The 18,891-nt window shown below is 38.5% G+C and overlaps 1 protein-coding gene across 1 annotated transcript in view; it reads right to left on the bottom strand.

Annotated features, from left to right (window-relative positions):
• LOC139710663 (uncharacterized) overlaps window positions 1-18,891 on the bottom strand; it is a 44,044-nt gene that overhangs the window by 18,118 nt on the left and 7,035 nt on the right. Inside the window, exons 4-9 of the mRNA XM_071622585.1 lie at window positions 15,913-16,006; window positions 14,326-14,490; window positions 9,387-9,437; window positions 5,977-6,645; window positions 3,461-3,664; window positions 2,768-2,910 (exon numbers count right to left, since the gene is read on the bottom strand). Of these exons, the coding sequence (XP_071478686.1) occupies window positions 2,768-2,910; window positions 3,461-3,664; window positions 5,977-6,645; window positions 9,387-9,437; window positions 14,326-14,490; window positions 15,913-16,006 (1,326 nt within the window). The remainder of the gene's footprint in view (window positions 1-2,767; window positions 2,911-3,460; window positions 3,665-5,976; window positions 6,646-9,386; window positions 9,438-14,325; window positions 14,491-15,912; window positions 16,007-18,891) is intronic.

Here is an 18,891-nt window from a genome sequence, read left to right as displayed (position 1 = left end):
AGGTAATAACACTATATTTATTTCTGAAAAATTTAAGATGTGCGTACCAATAATTCATTTTGCCCCTCTGAGCGAAAAAAGAAGAAAGAATCATTTACACAAACGTGTCCACTTGTATACTGTGAGGGCATGGTAACCTAATATCATTCAATGTGACTATTTTGGGCTGCCACTGATGTAGTGTAAAGTACAAATTGCCTTCAGGATGCTGTATCCTTACTGGCCACCAGGGTCCCATTTCATACACAGGGTTTTCAGCCCATCAGGGAAATCAGGGAAAATTATTTTACCTTTTTCCAGTCAGGGAATTTGATAGAAATGCCTCAAATCAGGGAAAAGTCCAGGAATTTTGATTGGTCCAAAAATTGAAAGAAGTCAGTCAGACTCTGTTATATTTTGTTGCATATTAAAACAATATCCAAATGGATGACTAGCTATGGTGTTTTTTTAGTGTAGCCTCTTTGACTGCAGTACAAGTACAGCTATAGTGCATGATCTAAATAAGGCCTCTAACTTTAAGATGATTGTGTACACTAAGCCAACAGGGAGTAGCACCCCTTGCCTCCAGTGCTGCTTCTCCTTTCACACCATGTTGGGGAACTGGAGATTTTGTCACTCAGCCATTCTCAGCCATTTTACCCAGTTACTGAGGACCCAGCTTCAGGTGCTTGCTTGCATTCATAGCAATAAATGAGCTTTAACCCTAAAAAGACTGCGGGGGGGGGGGGGGGGGGCCTAAAAGGCCCTCCCCCCTCGACATTTCACGCGATTACTCAGCAACACGCAATGCTCTCGCCGCGATGCTCTATGACTTTTTTCTTTCGAGTTTCCCGCACATTTTGACACCAAATTTGTGACTCCCGGGGGTACGGTTCTGAAGTTACATAACTTTTTGTACATGTACGTGAGACCGAAAATGGCTCAAAAATGTGATTTTGTGTACAAAGTCAGTACAAATTGAGTTTTATCACATGGTTCATATAAATATGCTTATTTTTACTCTCAATGGCTAAAATCAATTTGTTTTAGTAGTATTATGCTTCAAAAAGGGTCTGCCACAAATTTTGCTGAAAAAAACAACGAAAACAAAAGGTCGAAAAAACAAAGAAATACATAAGAAATTCATAAAACAATAAAATAAATAAGAAATCAATTTTGATACCGAATTTTTTTTCAAGTACATTTGCTAAGAATGCTACAAAGAATATCTAGACCAAAAATGAGCACTTTTGGAGCTTTATTTACTGATTTAGATAAAAAAGTCTGATTTCTTGCATAAATTAGCATAATTAATCAAAATAAAATAAAAGAAGACTATTTTGGAAAATTTAAATATACGATCTTGTAGATTACATCGCACACTACCATTGTGCAAATTTCCGCGGCGATCGCGCGATCCACGGCCGAAATCTTAAGGGGGGGCCCTTTAGGCCCCCCCCCCCCAGTCTTTCGAGCTACCAAAATAGCCCAGTCTTTTTAGGGTTAAATATATGTATAATGCAGAAGAAAAACATGTATATGCCTCAGCAACTGGGTTAAAATGGCTGACAAAGTTGACTATGTTTATTCATTATCGTCCCTGTATTTCTTAGATAGGTCCTGTGTTATTGCATCATCTGCTAGAGTGACTAATTATGACCTTTTGTAAACCTGTGAATTAGCATCATGTCTTGTAAACTCAGAAAGGATTGGTTGGACAAAAAGAAATACAAGGACTGGATTCGGGAAGTTCCTGATGGTCCAACTAAAGCTTACTGTCACATGTGTAAAAAGACAATAGACTGAAGCAACATGGGACAAACAGTGCTCACATCTCCGATGAAAGGGGAAAAAACATATACAAGTTCTTTCCCTGAAATCAGGAGCAACCCCACAGCAGTCCATCAAAGCATTCTGCAGTAACAGCGATCAGGCTGATGCTGTGCCATCTACATTAACTCAAGACAATGAACACTCAGAAACAAATGTCAATGCACCTCAAACTTCTGCAAGAAACACAATCACACAATATGCCACCTCAACGGATGTCAAGAAAGCAGAAATCATCTGGGCCCTGAAGTCAGTCATAGCAAAGAGGGATAACGGCGGGACTGACCCTAGCATGTTTGGTTCCTCTTCCCGCGTCAGATAGTTCATGTAGAGAGACGGCATGGGGACCGTTACAATATACAATGCACATGTGTGCACACAAATTACTGCGTTTAGAGCAGACTCTGCAGAATGGGATATAGTGAAAATTTGGTTTTCAATGTTTCGTTAATCGCGTGTTTACAAGTGGTAGGTCGAGAAATTGAACCTCATTGTATCCAATCAGATTGCTTATGTTTTTCTTTATCATGGTGCACCAAAAATGTCCTCATTATAACCGGAATCTCGTTCTAACCGAGCTCGTTAACACAATTACCAGCCAGCTACAGTATATAACTCCACGCCAGACAATCCATGTGCAGAAAAAAAACATGACACTCATAGGGATTGTTTAGGTTAACACGCTGTTGCGAATTTAAAACCTGGGTAGATTTCAAGAATCTTTAAACTTTCTTATATTTAGATAGGAATGTAGGGTAGTGCAAATCAGTCATCTCTCTATGCTGGTAAACCAAGTTCATCACTAATTCACCGTGATACCAAACTTTAAGCTCATCGATTTCTGCATTCCATCACTTCGATCTTTTAATTTTTGTTTTCTCACCACAAATTTCAGGTTACTAAATACTTGAAACAACTCCATAAGAAATAATACAGAGCCATGCAGCTTGTGACTTACTACCAGCCATAATTCTTGACAAGATGATTGACCAGAATTCTGACCAGAGAATGTCTGACAGCAGTTGATGGTTTGTCCTCTGTCTCCAGTTCATGCATAACACTTCGCCCGGAAGAGTGCTTCCCAAGAATATCTCTGATATCCTGGTATGGAAACAGGAGAAATGTGCTGACAAGTTGGAGTTATCTCACAAGTGTGTTCCTTTATCAGTTCAGACATGCAAACTGCTCTTAGCTCAAATTTTCTCTTGAAAGTAGGGTGTTAATCTTGCAAATCCTTAATTCAAACAATATCTCACGTAAGGAATAGCAGACTTACAGAAAAGAAGAAACAGAATCTATGTAATCAGCACACATGAATAATACAGTTTGTGCTGCAACACCACAATTTTCTATAGGGACAAATCTATGTTTCACAGCTGGGATGACAAGAACTTGTATCTCATATTTTGGTTAATCCCTTTTTGGGGGGATTAATTGTCAGATGATCAGTTAATAAGTGATGCCTAGTCCAAAACCTAGCTGTCTCATCTAGAAAAAAAAAAAAATGAAGCCACCACAGCTTGTCAAAGGAAGCGTAATCCATTTGTTACAGTGCTTTGGCTGCAATGTTTTCTCGCTCTCCTGAATATTTGACATTTTTTAGATACAAAGTTTTGTCACCCCAATAGCAATTTGAAACTCACAAACTTACAAACTCAGGCACAGGATCTGGCGGGAGCGAGCGATCCAAGGTTGATAGAGAGCTGGATGGTGGGTGTCCCGGGGACGGGGCAACATTGAGGTCAGACTGAGGAGATTGAGAGTCTCCACACATTGAGTCACTGAGAGGACTCGGTAGGTCATTCACCTTTTCCATCATGTAGGTCATCCCATCTGGCAGTTCCAATTTGACGACCTTTGACACACACAAGAGAAGAGAGACCCGTTGTTATACCTAGTGTGTCTTGTCTTGAGGCAGAAGTACATGTACAAGTGTGCTCCAACTTTTCATAAAAGATGGTGTGAGTTATCAGACTTTGGTGGCATTGAAATACGTTTGATGACAGGGATATGAAAAACTGATCTAGCACAGTCACAAGATATATTTCCTCTTTTGATTTGATAAAGATGAATGAAACACTACACAAGAAGCTACACACATCACTTGCTAATACCATGTCATCACTGAACTGTCTGCATTGAATAAACAAACACTGTGAATATATCTATCTACATCAAGGACTTTAATAACAACGAATACAAACATGATATACCGTACATCACTGGCTTTTTCAGTGTCATATTGTGTACCACATATCACCACTGAGCATACAAATCTTCATTAAAGGGGATGGCTAGTAACTGATCAGTGGGAATGCCTGTTGGATGATTGTTCCAATTCTTGTTGGATTCATTTAAGAGTACATTATACATCTATTGTTGTGAGAAAATTATTTGCTTCAGAATGGTCTTATATTCACATAATGTGCAGTATAATGCCCCGTCACTGTACAGGCATGCTAACCTGGAAACATTAAACTGCACATTACTTGAATATGAGACCATTCTGAAGCAAATAATTTTCACACAACAATAGATACATAATGTACTCTTAATGAATCCCACAGGAATTGGAACAATCATCCCCCAGCATTCCCACTGATCAGTTACTAGCCATCCCCTTTAATGAAGATTTGTATGCCCAGTGGTGATATGTGGTACACAATATGACACTGAAAAAGCCAGTGATGTACGGTATATCATGTTTGTGTTCGTTGTTATTAAAGTCCTTGATTCCACTTCCCACTGATCAGTTACTATAGCCATCCCCTTTAAGCTGTCCTTTTATAACATTACATATAAACAAATGTATGTAGGTTTCCTGAATAATTGTAATGTAGTAATAACCATGTAATGATTTTTAAAGGATGGGGTCAATTAGAGAATGATTTTGATGTCATTGTACAAACTAGGCTGAGAGTTTTAAGGTGATGACATTAGAACAGCATTATGTTTGTACTATGTATGTACAGCTGTGCAATTGCAATTGGTATCATGTGTGGTAAAAGCCTGTGCAACACACAAATTCAAATACTTTGTTTTATGTTTGATTTTGCTTAGACTTCTTTCACTGTCCGAAACATACTGTCCATTATCATAGAGAAGTATTTCATTTGAATCACATTCCAACATTCCATCACTAAGTAATTGATGTTATAAAATGGGTTCAAGAATGTAGCCAATTGGAAGCGCTGAAATGAGTCACGTGTGCGTGCATTAATTTCTCACTAACATGCACGGCCTGACTCACAATGTTTACACTAGCAGTGTGCACTCAATCAGTTGTTACAAATGCGTCGCGCGCTACTATACGCGCTGTCAATCCTGTAAACAACTTCTAGTTCAGGCTGCCAGCCGGCCTTTCTTGTGGATACATGTGGCGTACATATACTCTTATACGTACATGCTCACAGTACTTTTATGTGCGGGATTTCCGAGTGCGACGTGCGGAATATGTTTGGGACGAACATCTTCGGACATCTTGACTTTTTGACTTGAGCTAGTGCTACATGTAGCTGATTGGTATTGACCCACAAAGGTATGTGAAAAATGCTGTTAGTTTTCGACCCATTTTATAAAACAAATGATGCACAGGATTATTTTGTGGCATTAGTGGAGATGCAGCTCACTCTCGGGTATTTACAATGTAGTGCATGTTTCACAATTGTAAATACCCTCGAGTTGGCTACATCTCCACTAACGCACTCTATCCTGTGCATCATTTGTATATTAACAAGAGCTGTGTCTACAACTACAGTCAACCTTTGCTAGTACATCAGTCATTTTGAAAGAGCTATTACAATTGTATGCAGGTACTTTATTATTACAGAATTTGTCATCACAGATGTACATTGTATCATACAGTATTAAGTAATTCAAACTGCCTTAAGACATATCAGGTAGAACAATTGCAATCATTTTCCATTGTAGTTCATCATCATTTCAACTTACCATAATCATCGTGGTTTCAAGGCAACATTTTATATAATGATCAAGGCACCTGCCTAGCTCTCACAATGAAGTATGTAGTTTAAAAGTAGGAAAGTTATATATTCGTTACAATTTTTTTTGGTGAAAATCACAGAATTTTAAGCACAAATTAAGGGACAGCCAAAAATACTACTTAACGCCAGAGATATAGTGAGGTGTTAGTGATTGGTAACCTACCCCAGCTGGAAAACTGTTCCTGCTTTCCTCCACACTATCATCCTCCTGATCTTCATCTGGGGGAAAGTTGTCAAATTCTGCCTGTCCTGAACTGGACATGTTGGGTCCTGAGTTCTCCCTATTCACATCAGAGTCTGCTCCAGTTTGGAGGGCTAATTTCCTGAGTAAGATTGGGTCCTCCTCTCCCAGAACAGAGTGTAAAATTTGGTAACAGGGTCCGACTGTAATGCATCCTTTCTTCTTATTTTCTAAGCGAGCAATGCGATAATTCTGTTTGCACTGCTTGAGCTTGACTCGGAGCTGTGAAGCTGAGCGAGGGAAGCCAGCTCTATGCATGGCTTCAGACAGAGATTGGTAAACGCGAGCATCTCGTACCGTACCATCCAATCTCTCCTGTACGGCCTTACTGCTCCACTGTTTCAGAAGGAAGCGGGTCTCATGATCAGACCAGTTAGTGCCATGACCTGCCAGCATTCCCCCTCCAGTGCTTGGTGCAGAGATCACTGAGCTGGGCTCACTGGTGGTTGGAGCACTGGGAGCAGGAGTAACATTAACAGGGACAAACCGCTGTGCAGGGGTACTAGGGGAGCTGGACGTAGTAACAAGTGAGGCTGACAAATCAGGGCTTGCCCGGCTGGAGGCAGCTGGTGATGTTCGTACAGCGGTGTGCTGGAATTCATTTTGTATCAAATAAAAGATAAATCTGTGATTTAGTCTACTGTAATAACATTCATATATTCATGATTAACTCATAAAATAAAAAAAATCACAAGAGCCTCCTCTTATCTTGACACAAATTCCTGAATATTTGTTATTCTTTACAAAGTCCTTAGAAAATACACCACAAAACCTTGTATGCTCTATAATCCTTTGATACAATTGTGAAATTGCGAAAAAATGTCACGTGACCAACACCCCTGAACCGATTGATGACGCATAAGCACGGAGTTGTGCTCAGTTAGCAGACGCCGCTCAGCACGGACATATTAGGTAGTCCTTTTCGCCGCATTCACGAGTATTATACAGTGGAAGGAAGCCCCACCGCCGTGCTTATCTACCGATGAACGCCACACGGTGGAGCTGAATTCACGAGTATAAACAGGCGAGTCGCCGTAGTACTATTAGTACAGACACGCAGTGGTGGGGCCTATTTCACGAGTTTGCCTACAAATCTATGTAAGCTTAGCGCTGTCCGAGTGCGAAGTATCCTTTTCTCGCCACAGTCTTCATGGTCTTACAGTGAAAATAATAGATATTCAAGCGTACCACAGTTGTAATCTGTATTACTGGCAGTATGAAATCCGATACAATTCATTAATATTCTTTTGTCCAAAGGCTTAGCCAATGACAATAGTGCAGCGCAGCGCTAGCTATGCGCTCGCTAGCTCACTCCCCCGCCAGCGCTAGCCGCCAGCCGGTGCTGTCGCTGCGCTGCGCTTGCCTTGCTAGCTCGCTGGCTATGGCTAGGCTGGTCGGACAGTCGATATCGACGACTCCGATCTTTGACGTCATCACAATTTAGAAGTGATAGTGCGCCGCATGGGGCGAAAGTATAGAAAGTTTTCCAAAACCGAGGAAATTGCATCCATTATGTTAACAAATATGGAACAAAATTCGGAACAGTAAAAAAAAAAAAACCTGTACGACCACAAAATTACTTAGAATTTAACATTTAATATTATCACATCATTTAGAAAAAAAAATTCTAAACCATTTTATTAGGTCTTTAAACAAAGATGTCTCTTAGCTCCAACTCCTCTGAAGTTGCACATAACGTTCACATCAAATTTTCCAGACCATCACATGCTCCTAACTAAGGTTTACGTAGGTTTTGGACTGGAAACCTCAATATCTTGAAAGGGAAGTTTAGGAAGCAATGTACATCAGGGCCAACGGACCATCTCTATAAAGACAGGGGCGCTACAAACTTAAGTCTAATATGACCTGCTTACTGACAGTCACACGATCTATGTGAAGACAGGTCATTCAACTGATGAAGGCTGTAATAATGACAGCTGAAAATTTGGGAGCTACATAACACAAATTTTCAGATTCACACTCTTACTTGCTACTACTGTATGACTATTTGAATCAGATTCAGTGTTTTCTCATCCATACAGGCTAGCAACCCCATCTCGTATCGGATTTCATTATAACGGGATTCCCCTGTGTATATAATGATGAATTTAATGAATGCCCTATTCTTGCTAAATACTGTAAAACCAGAAATTTCCATACAGTTTACTTATTGTCCATCAGTCAAATTCAACTGATATGCAAAATTTGTTGCGTACATTGCAGGTTTTATGAATACTTGGGGATTGTGTATTATGCCTGCAGAGATGTCAGCATATTATCTCTATGAGTAAACCTCATCCCCAACTGAAATGGCTAATTGCAGAATCACAATTAAAAACACTAAAACACTAAAAATAAAAATTACAAGGCATTGCAATTCTTTTCTTCTGTTACAAATCAAACTTCAAAAATATCTTATTAAATCAAAACCATTTACCTAATTCATTAATCTCCTGGTGAATGGATATCAACACTAATACTGAACTCATTAAAGGACATACAGTTGAACCTCTCGTATCCGGACAAGTCGGGACCGGGGCTCATCCGGATAAGGGATTTGGCCGGATACGGGAGACTCAATGCTTTATACATGTACATATACATGTACATACACATGTACTGATGTAGCCCATTGTAGTACCACATAGTAATGTGTATACTGCAACCTTTTCATTGTTACATTTGGGGATGTTTCGAGATGTTGAAATGTCTGAAGGTAAGCAATTTGGAAGGAAATTTGATGCAATGTATGTTAATCATATTGGAAGTAATATGTAATTCATGTGTGTTTGGGTAGGAGTTCTCAAGGAGTTGGGAATCCCCCTTTCTTCCCGTAATTATTAAAAAAAAATCACGGCGAGATTGCGTCCGGATAATAGAGAGATCCGGATAAAGGGAGGCCGGATAATAGAGGTTCAACTGTACATCGCCACATACTGTAAAAGTGGCTCCTTTCGCGTACAGATACTTTTGCAGTTTCCATCGGTGCCGACTTTTTCGTGCGTGTTTAAATTCGCGGTCGGCAAAATCTGTGAATTCACGGTCGGTCAAAACTGTTTTATTTTGCACATGAAAACCCAAACTATAATCCAATTATTCTTTTATTTATTAAATAGAAATTACAATTAAATGTAGGTTTACCTGAAATCCCGTCTCTCGAGTACTTTATAACATGCTTGTACCTACATTGCGCGGAATCTTCGTGTGTGCATGTGCGCTATAGTATTGTAACAAGCAGCGAGTTCAAAACACTTTCGCGTGATGTTAAATTCGCGGTTCAACCTCAAAGCGCGAAAATAAAACCACCGCGAAAGAAACCACTTTTACAGTACCTGTTTTGTTTCCTTGGGCAAGTGTGGTTGTGGCATGACATGGCTCTTCTTCTGTGGTGAAAGATGAACATTAGGAAAAAATAGCAAACACACATTTTGTTCATCAAATCAACTTGGATTTGTATCTATTAAAATGAACTTCTCTCCTTCCGGTCGGGCATTATAAACACGCAGCGTGCTAAGCGATTCTGCCACACGGAAGATCCGAAGATCTTCTGCGAAACTTAAATCTATCTATGTATGCTATACACAACACAAATTTACATTGATATTCAGTCTTTCGGCGATATATGTCAAGTGACTGATAGCGCTATTCAACTTCCTGCGAGTGGCCGCGTGGATTCGATCAATATACAGTTCCAAAGATTAACCGGGAATCGTTTCGACCAGATTCCATTCTCATTTTCAGTGATCGACAACAAAAATAATGTTAAGTAGCGACTTGAAGTAATATTGAGAAATATTCGTGAAGTCCAATTCTTTATACAGTCCTACATAATTCAGATGAAATTGTTTCTGTCATGCAACCAATTGAAAATTTCGTGTGGTGTCGGCGTGTCCAAGTAAGTTGATTGAAAAGGATATGTGAATTAATATTTACCAATAGGTCTTTATATTGTTTTTAAAAAAAAAAATCAAACATGGCCATGCGGTCTTTTAAGAGTCATCTTCACTTTAACATTTGTAATTTCAAGTCCAAGTTGCCAGTCAAAGCAATGTGGTCTCCAACACAAAACAAAGGGATATTGTGTGTGTGTGTGTGTGTGTGTGTGCCTGTGTGTGTGTACGTTTACATGAAAACGTGATTTCTACATGGACGAAGGTGAATACTCCATATTAAAAAGAAAAAAAAAAAAGATATAAGTATTTTGTTTCATGTTCTTATGGGGTTCGAACCCGTACGTGTGCAACCTCACGTCTCTTGTGACGTCGCCTTTATCCTCTCGGCCATGTACGTCTTGACGAGAAAATATGAGGAACGTAAGCTTATATGTGAAAGATGATTCAGGAATCGTTTGTTCCACATTCCATTCTCATTTTCAGTTTTTAGCTGCAAAATTATCAACCTGATGAGGAGATTTGAAAAAATAAAATGCATGATTACTGCAGCTTATTGTCTGAGCTACGACATACAACAGTTTCAGAGGAAATGGAGCAAAATCAGCTGAGATAAAGGTGCTTAAACGTTGTCAAGTCAATGCATGGTTTAAAAAAAAAAAAATCACCTCCCATAGACATAACACGTCAACTTGTCTGATTTTGAGTCTTTACCTTTAATCACAATTTGAAGTGTGATGGTAAGTCTTCTCGAACTAAGAGTGTGGAATGGAAGCTTCTACGTGAAAGATGAATCATGACGATCACCCGTGACCGACACATCTTCAAAGGGATCAGTTCTTAGAAGTGGAAGCCCTCGTGCCAAGATATTGTCTCAGCAATTCCAAAGCAATGATACCCTTACATTTAGGTATACCATAATTTCCCTCTGAAATCATTGGTATTATTCATGTACAATTGCTTGCCTTGTCCATAAACTTTGCTTTACAAACTTTCAGTGAAAGGTGTCATAACATAATTCTGTAACTCCATTAGCAGTGATTGACTACATAAATAAAGATATATCAAATTGAACGCTTAGCGCGTATAACTAAGGGGGATTTTAGCCTGATGCTGTGTTATTCACTGCTCAGATACCAACAACACTCATCACCTACGGTTACGTATAGAGAAATAGCCATGACGAAAATAAGGTTTTCCTTTTCTTTGGCAGATAGACACACAACCCATTTGAACACACTATAATTGACATGGAGGGACATGAAAAAGTTCATTACTACTACTAAACAGTGATGCCTTCTACTCATGTGGCATAAGATACCTCTATAGCAACATAAAACCTGTCTACAATTCCGTTATTGGGTCAAACAATAACAACCTGGAATTTCAAAGAGACGAGCGAGACGCCATACACCTGGCCTAGAGTTAATTTATTCAGTTGCCATTCCTGCTCCAGTTGAGTTATGTAAATTATTTTCCAACCTGTCTTGTGCAGTGTAACAGGAACAAACGTAGAGAAAAGGAAAGAGAAAACGAAAGGTGGCAAGCGGGGCACTGTATACCAAGGGCAATTTACAACATTACGTATGATAAATAAAGCAAATCCAACCTCCAGCCTCCGACAAAAAAAGGGAACTTGAGTGACTGTGTGTCGTGGGGTAATGACATCGGAATGAAGCTGAACTGCCAAAAGAAAAACAAAGAAAGAGAGAGAAAAAAAAATAATAGCGTCCTGCGGGTCCCGAACATCTCGTCCTAAGGTAGTGCATAATAACCATGCAGCGCGCTAAGCGACTATAAAGCCACACGGCTGTCCCGAAGATTGGATATGAAATTCATATCTTTATATCATTTACAACATGAAAAAGTTCATCACTACTACTAAACAGTGATACCTTCTATTCATGTGGCACAAGATACCTCTATAGCAACATAAAACCTGTCTACAACTCCGTTATTGGGTCAAACAATAACAACCTGGAATTTCAAAGAGATGAGCGAGACGCCATACACCTGGACTAGAGTCAATCAATTCAGATCCCATTCCTGCCAGTTATCTAAACGTACACATTCCTACCTATCCTGTTACAATATAACAAGAACCAATGAAGAGAAAAGGAAAGAGCAAACGAAAGGTGGCAAGCGGGACACTGTAACAAGGGGCAATTTACAACATTAAATGTGACAAAATTAATGAAGCAAACCCAATCTCCAAACTCCAATACAAAACAAGGGAAATAGAGCAGCCGTGTTCACGGGTTACGTATACTTGATAAAATAATACGATAAATGACATCGGAGTAAAGCTGAACTGCTGAAAAAAAAAAGAAAAAGAAAGAAAGTGAAAAGTCCTGCAGGAGTCAAACTTCTTGCCTTCCGGTATGGCGTTATGAACACCCAGCGCGCTAAGCGATTACGCCACACGGCTGTCCAGGAGATTGTATGCGAAACTTAAATGTATAATAATACTATCGTGACAGTGTTGCCTGAGATGGCGCTATTCAACTTCCCACAAGTGGCCGCATGGATTCAACCAATATACAGTTGCAAAGAACAATCGGGAATATTTCCGTACAGATTGCATTCTCATTTTCAGTTTTTAACTACAAAATTGTCGACCTGATGAGGAGATTTGAAAATATAAAATGCATGATGACTGCAGCTTATTGTCTGAGCTACAACATACTTAAGTTTCAGAGGAAATGGAGCAAAATCAGCTGAGATAACGGTGCTTAAACGTTGTCAAGTCAATGCATGGTCTAAAAAAAAATCACCTCCCATAGACATAACACGTAAACTTGTCCGATTTTGTGTCTTTACTTTTAATCACAATTTAAAGTATGATGACGTCATTAAATTTCAAAACTATGACATGGACTTGAAAGGCAAATGTTCAAAGTACAACATATCTGAATTTGGGATAATATTGAGCTTAAACAATAGAGATACGAGCAAATGAATGTCAGAAACAGTACCTCAAAAAAATTAATTCCACTTTTTTTATTTCAGATGATGATATGATGACGTCATCGAGTTTTCCTGGCAATATTGATACTTGAAACGATATTTCCAATTCATGCTTTTGTAATATGCTATAAAAACATAGGGTCACCGGACGTTTTTAAGAGCTATGGCGAAATAAACAAAGACATGTTTTTCGCTATATTTGCACATAGAGGCGAACACGAAATTTCAACTTGGACGCCAGTGCATTCCTTTGTTATAGGTCAAAATTGATCGGAAATCAATGGATATTGTTACTCAATGTATCAGGAATCCAAATCTGTCAAAAAATGTGTATTTTCATGTTGCTTACGCGCGCACTGCGCGCAAAAATACGCAGACGGACGCGGACGCGCGGAACGCTTAAAATTGTCTGAAACTTCGAGATTTCCCATTGGAAAGTTGTTTTGACCCTTTTAAAAGTTTGACGCGAGCGTACGCGCGTGTAATGATGTCCTAGGTAATTAGCACTGAAAAGTAAGATAGAACGCGACATGAACTTTATGTCCACCAAAAATGATACAGAAATGACCTTTAGTTATGAAGTTATGATCGATCATGTAACATGGTCCGAAAATCACAAAATGGCGCCTAGATGATGTCATAGATATGTTACTGGCATGAAAACCATATTGTGGCTAGATTTTGTCATGAGACATGTTGACTGAAAATTTCATGTTATTCCGTAATGTCATTCTTGAGATATTGACGACACAAAATTGTCCAGAAAGAAAGAAGAATAATATACAAATGATGCACAGGATAGAGTGCGTTAGTGGAGATGTAGCGCACTCGAGGGTATTTACAAAATGAAACATGCACGAGGCGAAGCCGAGTGCATGTTGCACTACATTGTAAATACCCAAGAGTGAGCTGCATCTCCACTATGCCACGAAATAATCCTGTGCATCATTTGTTTTATAAAATGGGTCGAAAACTAACAGCATTTTTCACGTACCTTTGTGGGTCAATACCAGTCAGCTACATGTAGCACTCGCTCAAGAGTCAAGATGTTCGAAGATGTTTGTCCCAAACATTTACGCACGTCGCACTCGGAAATCCCGCACATATAAGTACTGTACGTATAAGAGTATACGTACGCCACACGTTATGCACACAAGAAAAGCCGGCCGGCAGCCCGAACTAGAAGTTGTTTACAGGATTGACAGCGCGTATAGTAGCGTGCGACGCACTTTAACAACTGATTGAGTGTGCACTGCTAGTGTAAACATTGTGACGTCAGGCCGTGCATGTTAGTGAGAAATTGATACACGCACACCTGACTCATTTCAGCGCTTCCAATTGGCTACATTCTTGAACCCATTTTATAATATGACCATTTTATAAGTGACACAAGTACAGGGGATATGATACATACCTCTACAGAATCTCGCTTGACACGTTTTACCGTAGAGGGTGGCTGATTCCGATCCACTGCAGCCTTCTTGTGGCCGTATACCTCCTTCTTCTTCAGAACATCGTTATTCTGCAGAGGAGACCGCTCATATTTGAATTTGTTGATGAGTGACTCTTTCCAGGTATCCTTCAATGAAACATGAAAATCGTAACTTTATACAAGCAACAAAAAATGTACTTGCATTCATTACTCAACTAAAGGAATTCCTAATATTATACATTGAATAAAAATCACTACAAATTGTCTACCTCACATCCCCTTGGTGATTCCATGCACCTAACAAGGCCGATCTTGATCAAATGGAAAACACCTGGCATACATATACTGTACATGTACTACACAATTATACAATTGTACAATCAGGTCCAATGAGGCACATCACAGTTAGTCCATGGGCCAGGCCAGATATTGGTACCATCTGAGGTGGCAAAACCTTTTTGGTGTCATTTTGTTTGTCGGGCATAGATATGCTTATCAAGCTATGATAGCATTTCCAAATGAGTAGCTTAGTCCTAATAAATGAATTTTTAACCCGTTTGGTTTCGCTGTTATATCCCTTTACTTCTGAATCGAAACTAACCGCTATAGAAAGAAGAGCACTGTCTTCTGTATGTCCACAGGTGTTCTGTCGTAAACGCGGTGCGCTTAGTCTTTATTCAAGGCAGCGAAGGGAATATCCAAGGGTTATGATGTCCACAGCGCTTTATTCAAGACGGCGAAGGGAATATCCAAAGCTAATGATACAGTGTATATCCCTTTATCTAAAAAGCAAACAAAAAAATAATTCCTAGTGGATTTTGCCGTATTTTTCAATTATTCATCATTTTCCGGTGAAAACGCTACGGTGAAAACGCTAATGCCACGCCACTGTCGTTTTATTTCCATCCAACAATGAAAGATAATGCAGAAACAATGTACCGGTACACTACGATACATTATAATAAATAATATTGTACATGAGCAGAGTGATTTTTGTTTAAAGCTGATGTATTTGTTGAAAGGGTAGTGTAAAAACAGCATAGATAATCCCTTTTATTAGGAACTTTAGATATGATAACATCCACGAGGAATTGCTTTTTTGTTTGTTTTTTAGATAAAGGGATATACACTGTATCATAGGCTTTGTATATATTCCCTTCGCCGTCTTGAATAAAGACTAAACGCACAGCGTTTAGCTCTGGACAGCATCACCCTTTGGATATTCCCTTCGCCGCCTTGAATAAATACTAAGCGCACCGCGTTTACAACAGAACACCTGTGGACATACCATGAGCTCCATGGACATACAGAAGACCGTGCTCTTGTTTCTATAGCGGTTAGCCTCAATTCAGAAGTATAGGGATATAAAAACGAAACCAAATTGGTTAAAAATTCATTTATTAGGACTAAGCTACTCATTTGGAAATGCTATCATAGCTTGATAAGCATATCTATGCCCAACAAACAAAATGACACCAAAAAGGTATTGCCACCTGAGATGGTACCAATAACCAATTTTTCGCCTCTTGGCCCATGGACTAAGTGTATGCAAGGGAAATCTATGCTTACATATCCTGACGAATTCTGAGCTCTGTCCTTCAGTACAGGAAATCTTGCAACCAGGGTACTGCACACAAGTTTGTATTGTGATGGGGTAGGGTACCTGCAAGTACAGTACATACAGATGTAAAACAGATGGGCAATTCCGCGGTAACGGAATTACAAATCAGAGAATTTTGGCTCATATTCTTTCACCCTGTATACAGGATTGATTACTTTGCCTTCTCTTGATACGTTTAAAAGATGCAGAGGTACTCACACTGTCACCCCAAATACAAATTTTTTAAATGTTCTCACTTGGTTGGTTACAAAGGAGGTCTATGTGCGATGGTAACGGAATTACCAGAGAATTTAGTCACAACTTCAACTCTGACTTTGGGAGTTGTTTCTCTGAAATCTATAACACATACACTGTAGGTTGTTGTCTGATTTCATCTTTGATTTTGTCGACTTCAATTCAGTTGTATTGTTTTTCAAATATTTCATCACATTTTCCAAGCAGCACGCTTTTTCCCTGTAAAGTCAGTGGTAACGGAATTACACAAATGGTAACGGAATTACGCCTTCTGAAATACACTGGAAAAAATACACATTCTTGGTACTGATGTATTCTGAAATGTCTTGATAAAGATTGCTTAAGCCTTTAGCTATAATATAACCACTAAAGAAGTACTCTCTAGCCTTTGACCTTGAACTGCTACAAGTGTATAGGTGCCAAATGAGTTTTTATTGTCAAAAAACATAAAATGTTCATGCTAACTTGAAGTCGTAACTATGTCAATCAAGATCTCGTAACTTCTAAGTACCACATCCATCAAAATTTGTCTACTTTCAAGTTAAGAATTTCACACTCTGCAGGTAAATGACATCTAAGACACACGGTAACGGAATTACGCTAGAATAGCCCTACACAAGTACAATTCTATAAATCCAGTCAACAATACTCAAATTTTCTTGTATTTCTTTTGTTGATATCATGCAAGACAGATTTCTCTGTTTTCTTCTTCCTAAATATGCCAATAATTGACAATATGTGTGAATTACTTACAAGTATTGTACATAAATATTATGTGCACATGCATAAGAAAATAATGAAAAACTGTCCGGATTGACACTGAATTTAAATCTAAATCATAAAGTGCCAATTTACAGTGCAAGAGCACAGTGTGAGCCCCATTATTGAACACAATGTCTAATATTAAGTGCGAACACTAATGATGCTTGAAACTTTTAATTTGTTAAGTGAAAAGATGCAGTTGTGGTTCAATGACAAATATAACAAATTACAATTCAATCATAAATAGAAAAGAAAAATTTCTTATACGATTATGGTACTGCACCAGTGCTTAAAGGACAAGTTCACCTTCATAAACATAAGGATTGAGAAAATGCAACAATATTAGTAGAACACATCAGTGAAAGTTTGAGGAAAATTGCACAATCGATGCAAAAGTTATGAATTTTTTAAATTTTTGCGTTGGAACCGCTGGATGAGGAGACTACTACAGCTTGTGAGTCATATGCGTACAACAGTATAAAGAAAATGTAAAAGAAAATTCAACATATTTTCACTTTTTTGGCATAATAAAAGTGCACTTGACTTGCCTCTTTCTAAAGGCAGGGGGAATAATATTACCAATAACATTTGTCGGTAACGAGTCAGGGGAATGTGTACTTTTTTCAAAAGATGGAATTTTGTGAAATTCTCTTTATATTTTCCTTATATTGTTGTACGCATGTGACATCTAAGTTATTCATACACTGCAGTAGTCTTCTCATCCAGCGGGTACTGCACAAAAACTTTAAAAATTCATAACTTTTGAACGGATTGTCTGATTTTCCTCAAACCTTCAATGATGTGTTCTACTAATATTGCTACATTCTCTCAATCCTTATGTTTATGAAGGTGAACTTGTCCTTTAATCATTATTATCTATATGTTGTGGCATATATTAATTACTAAAAACTTGTGACATTTTACTAATAGCTGAAGTTGCCCCCTGGTATATAATGTAGTGCATAATTTGATAATTCCCTTTAGTCCTACTTAAGCCCACCAAAATAAAATGAACTAAACTAAAAGGAAATAGAAAACAGCAAAATAACTTTAACAAACTACAACTTTTTGAACCATTAGAGTGAGTCCACCAAATTCTGTTAATTCATAGAAAGGTAAGAGGGCCTCTTTTATCCATCTGCAGCTCACTGTGTTAGAGTTAGATTAATCAACCTGTGAATAATGTTAGTATTTACTTCTGACCACACAAAATTTCCAAATGACGTCTTCAGAAACACAATCATGACTTGGCCTATAATTTTCCTACAAGTTTCCTGTTTTTGTCTTTCTTCTTTGACTTTGTCTATTTTCTCATCCTGAGTGTTGTCATATATTTACTCGTCGAACAAGAAGTGTGCATCTTCTCTTTTGTGGTAAGTTGTATTTTGACTGCCTGAAAGCAAATTATAAAATACACTGTAATGGCACTTGTATGAAAGGAAACTGGATTGTACAGCAAATGGTAACATGAAGAGTAAAGGTAGAAGCAGAAGCCCATTGACTTTAATATTTAAAATCTTCTTAGGATGGGAAAGTATAGGCCTAAATGTTACATTTTAGAGCTGTATCACAATTACTGACTGGGTAAATGTTCATCACAAATGGTGTTTTTGTCTTTATTCCTTTTAAAAAGAAAGGATTAAAGAAAAATTTCAAAGGGTAGCAGATGCTCTGTATCAAATGGGCATGAAAATCAAAATAATGTCTCTGTGGAGGAAAGATCTAAGAAACAAATGAAAGAAGGTCATAGTCATACACTTACCATTAAAGATAAAGGACTTGAGGATGAAAACATGATATGTTCAATAAAAGGTCAGACTATCGACTTGGTGATAATAAAGCCTTTAGCATACAGAAAGATCAAAGGTGTCACATTCAGTGGGCATCCCGTGTCAAGTAATGACTTCTATCACATTGTGTATGATCCTTCT

The sequence above is a fragment of the Diadema antillarum genome, unplaced genomic scaffold (assembly GCF_040938485.1).
Source record: "Diadema antillarum isolate AM-2024a unplaced genomic scaffold, OU_Dant_1.0 seq00001552_RagTag, whole genome shotgun sequence".
In the NCBI taxonomy this organism is placed as follows: domain Eukaryota; kingdom Metazoa; phylum Echinodermata; class Echinoidea; order Diadematoida; family Diadematidae; genus Diadema; species Diadema antillarum.
Note: the sequence above shows the minus strand (reverse complement) of the source record. Positions and strands in the feature narration are given on the sequence as shown.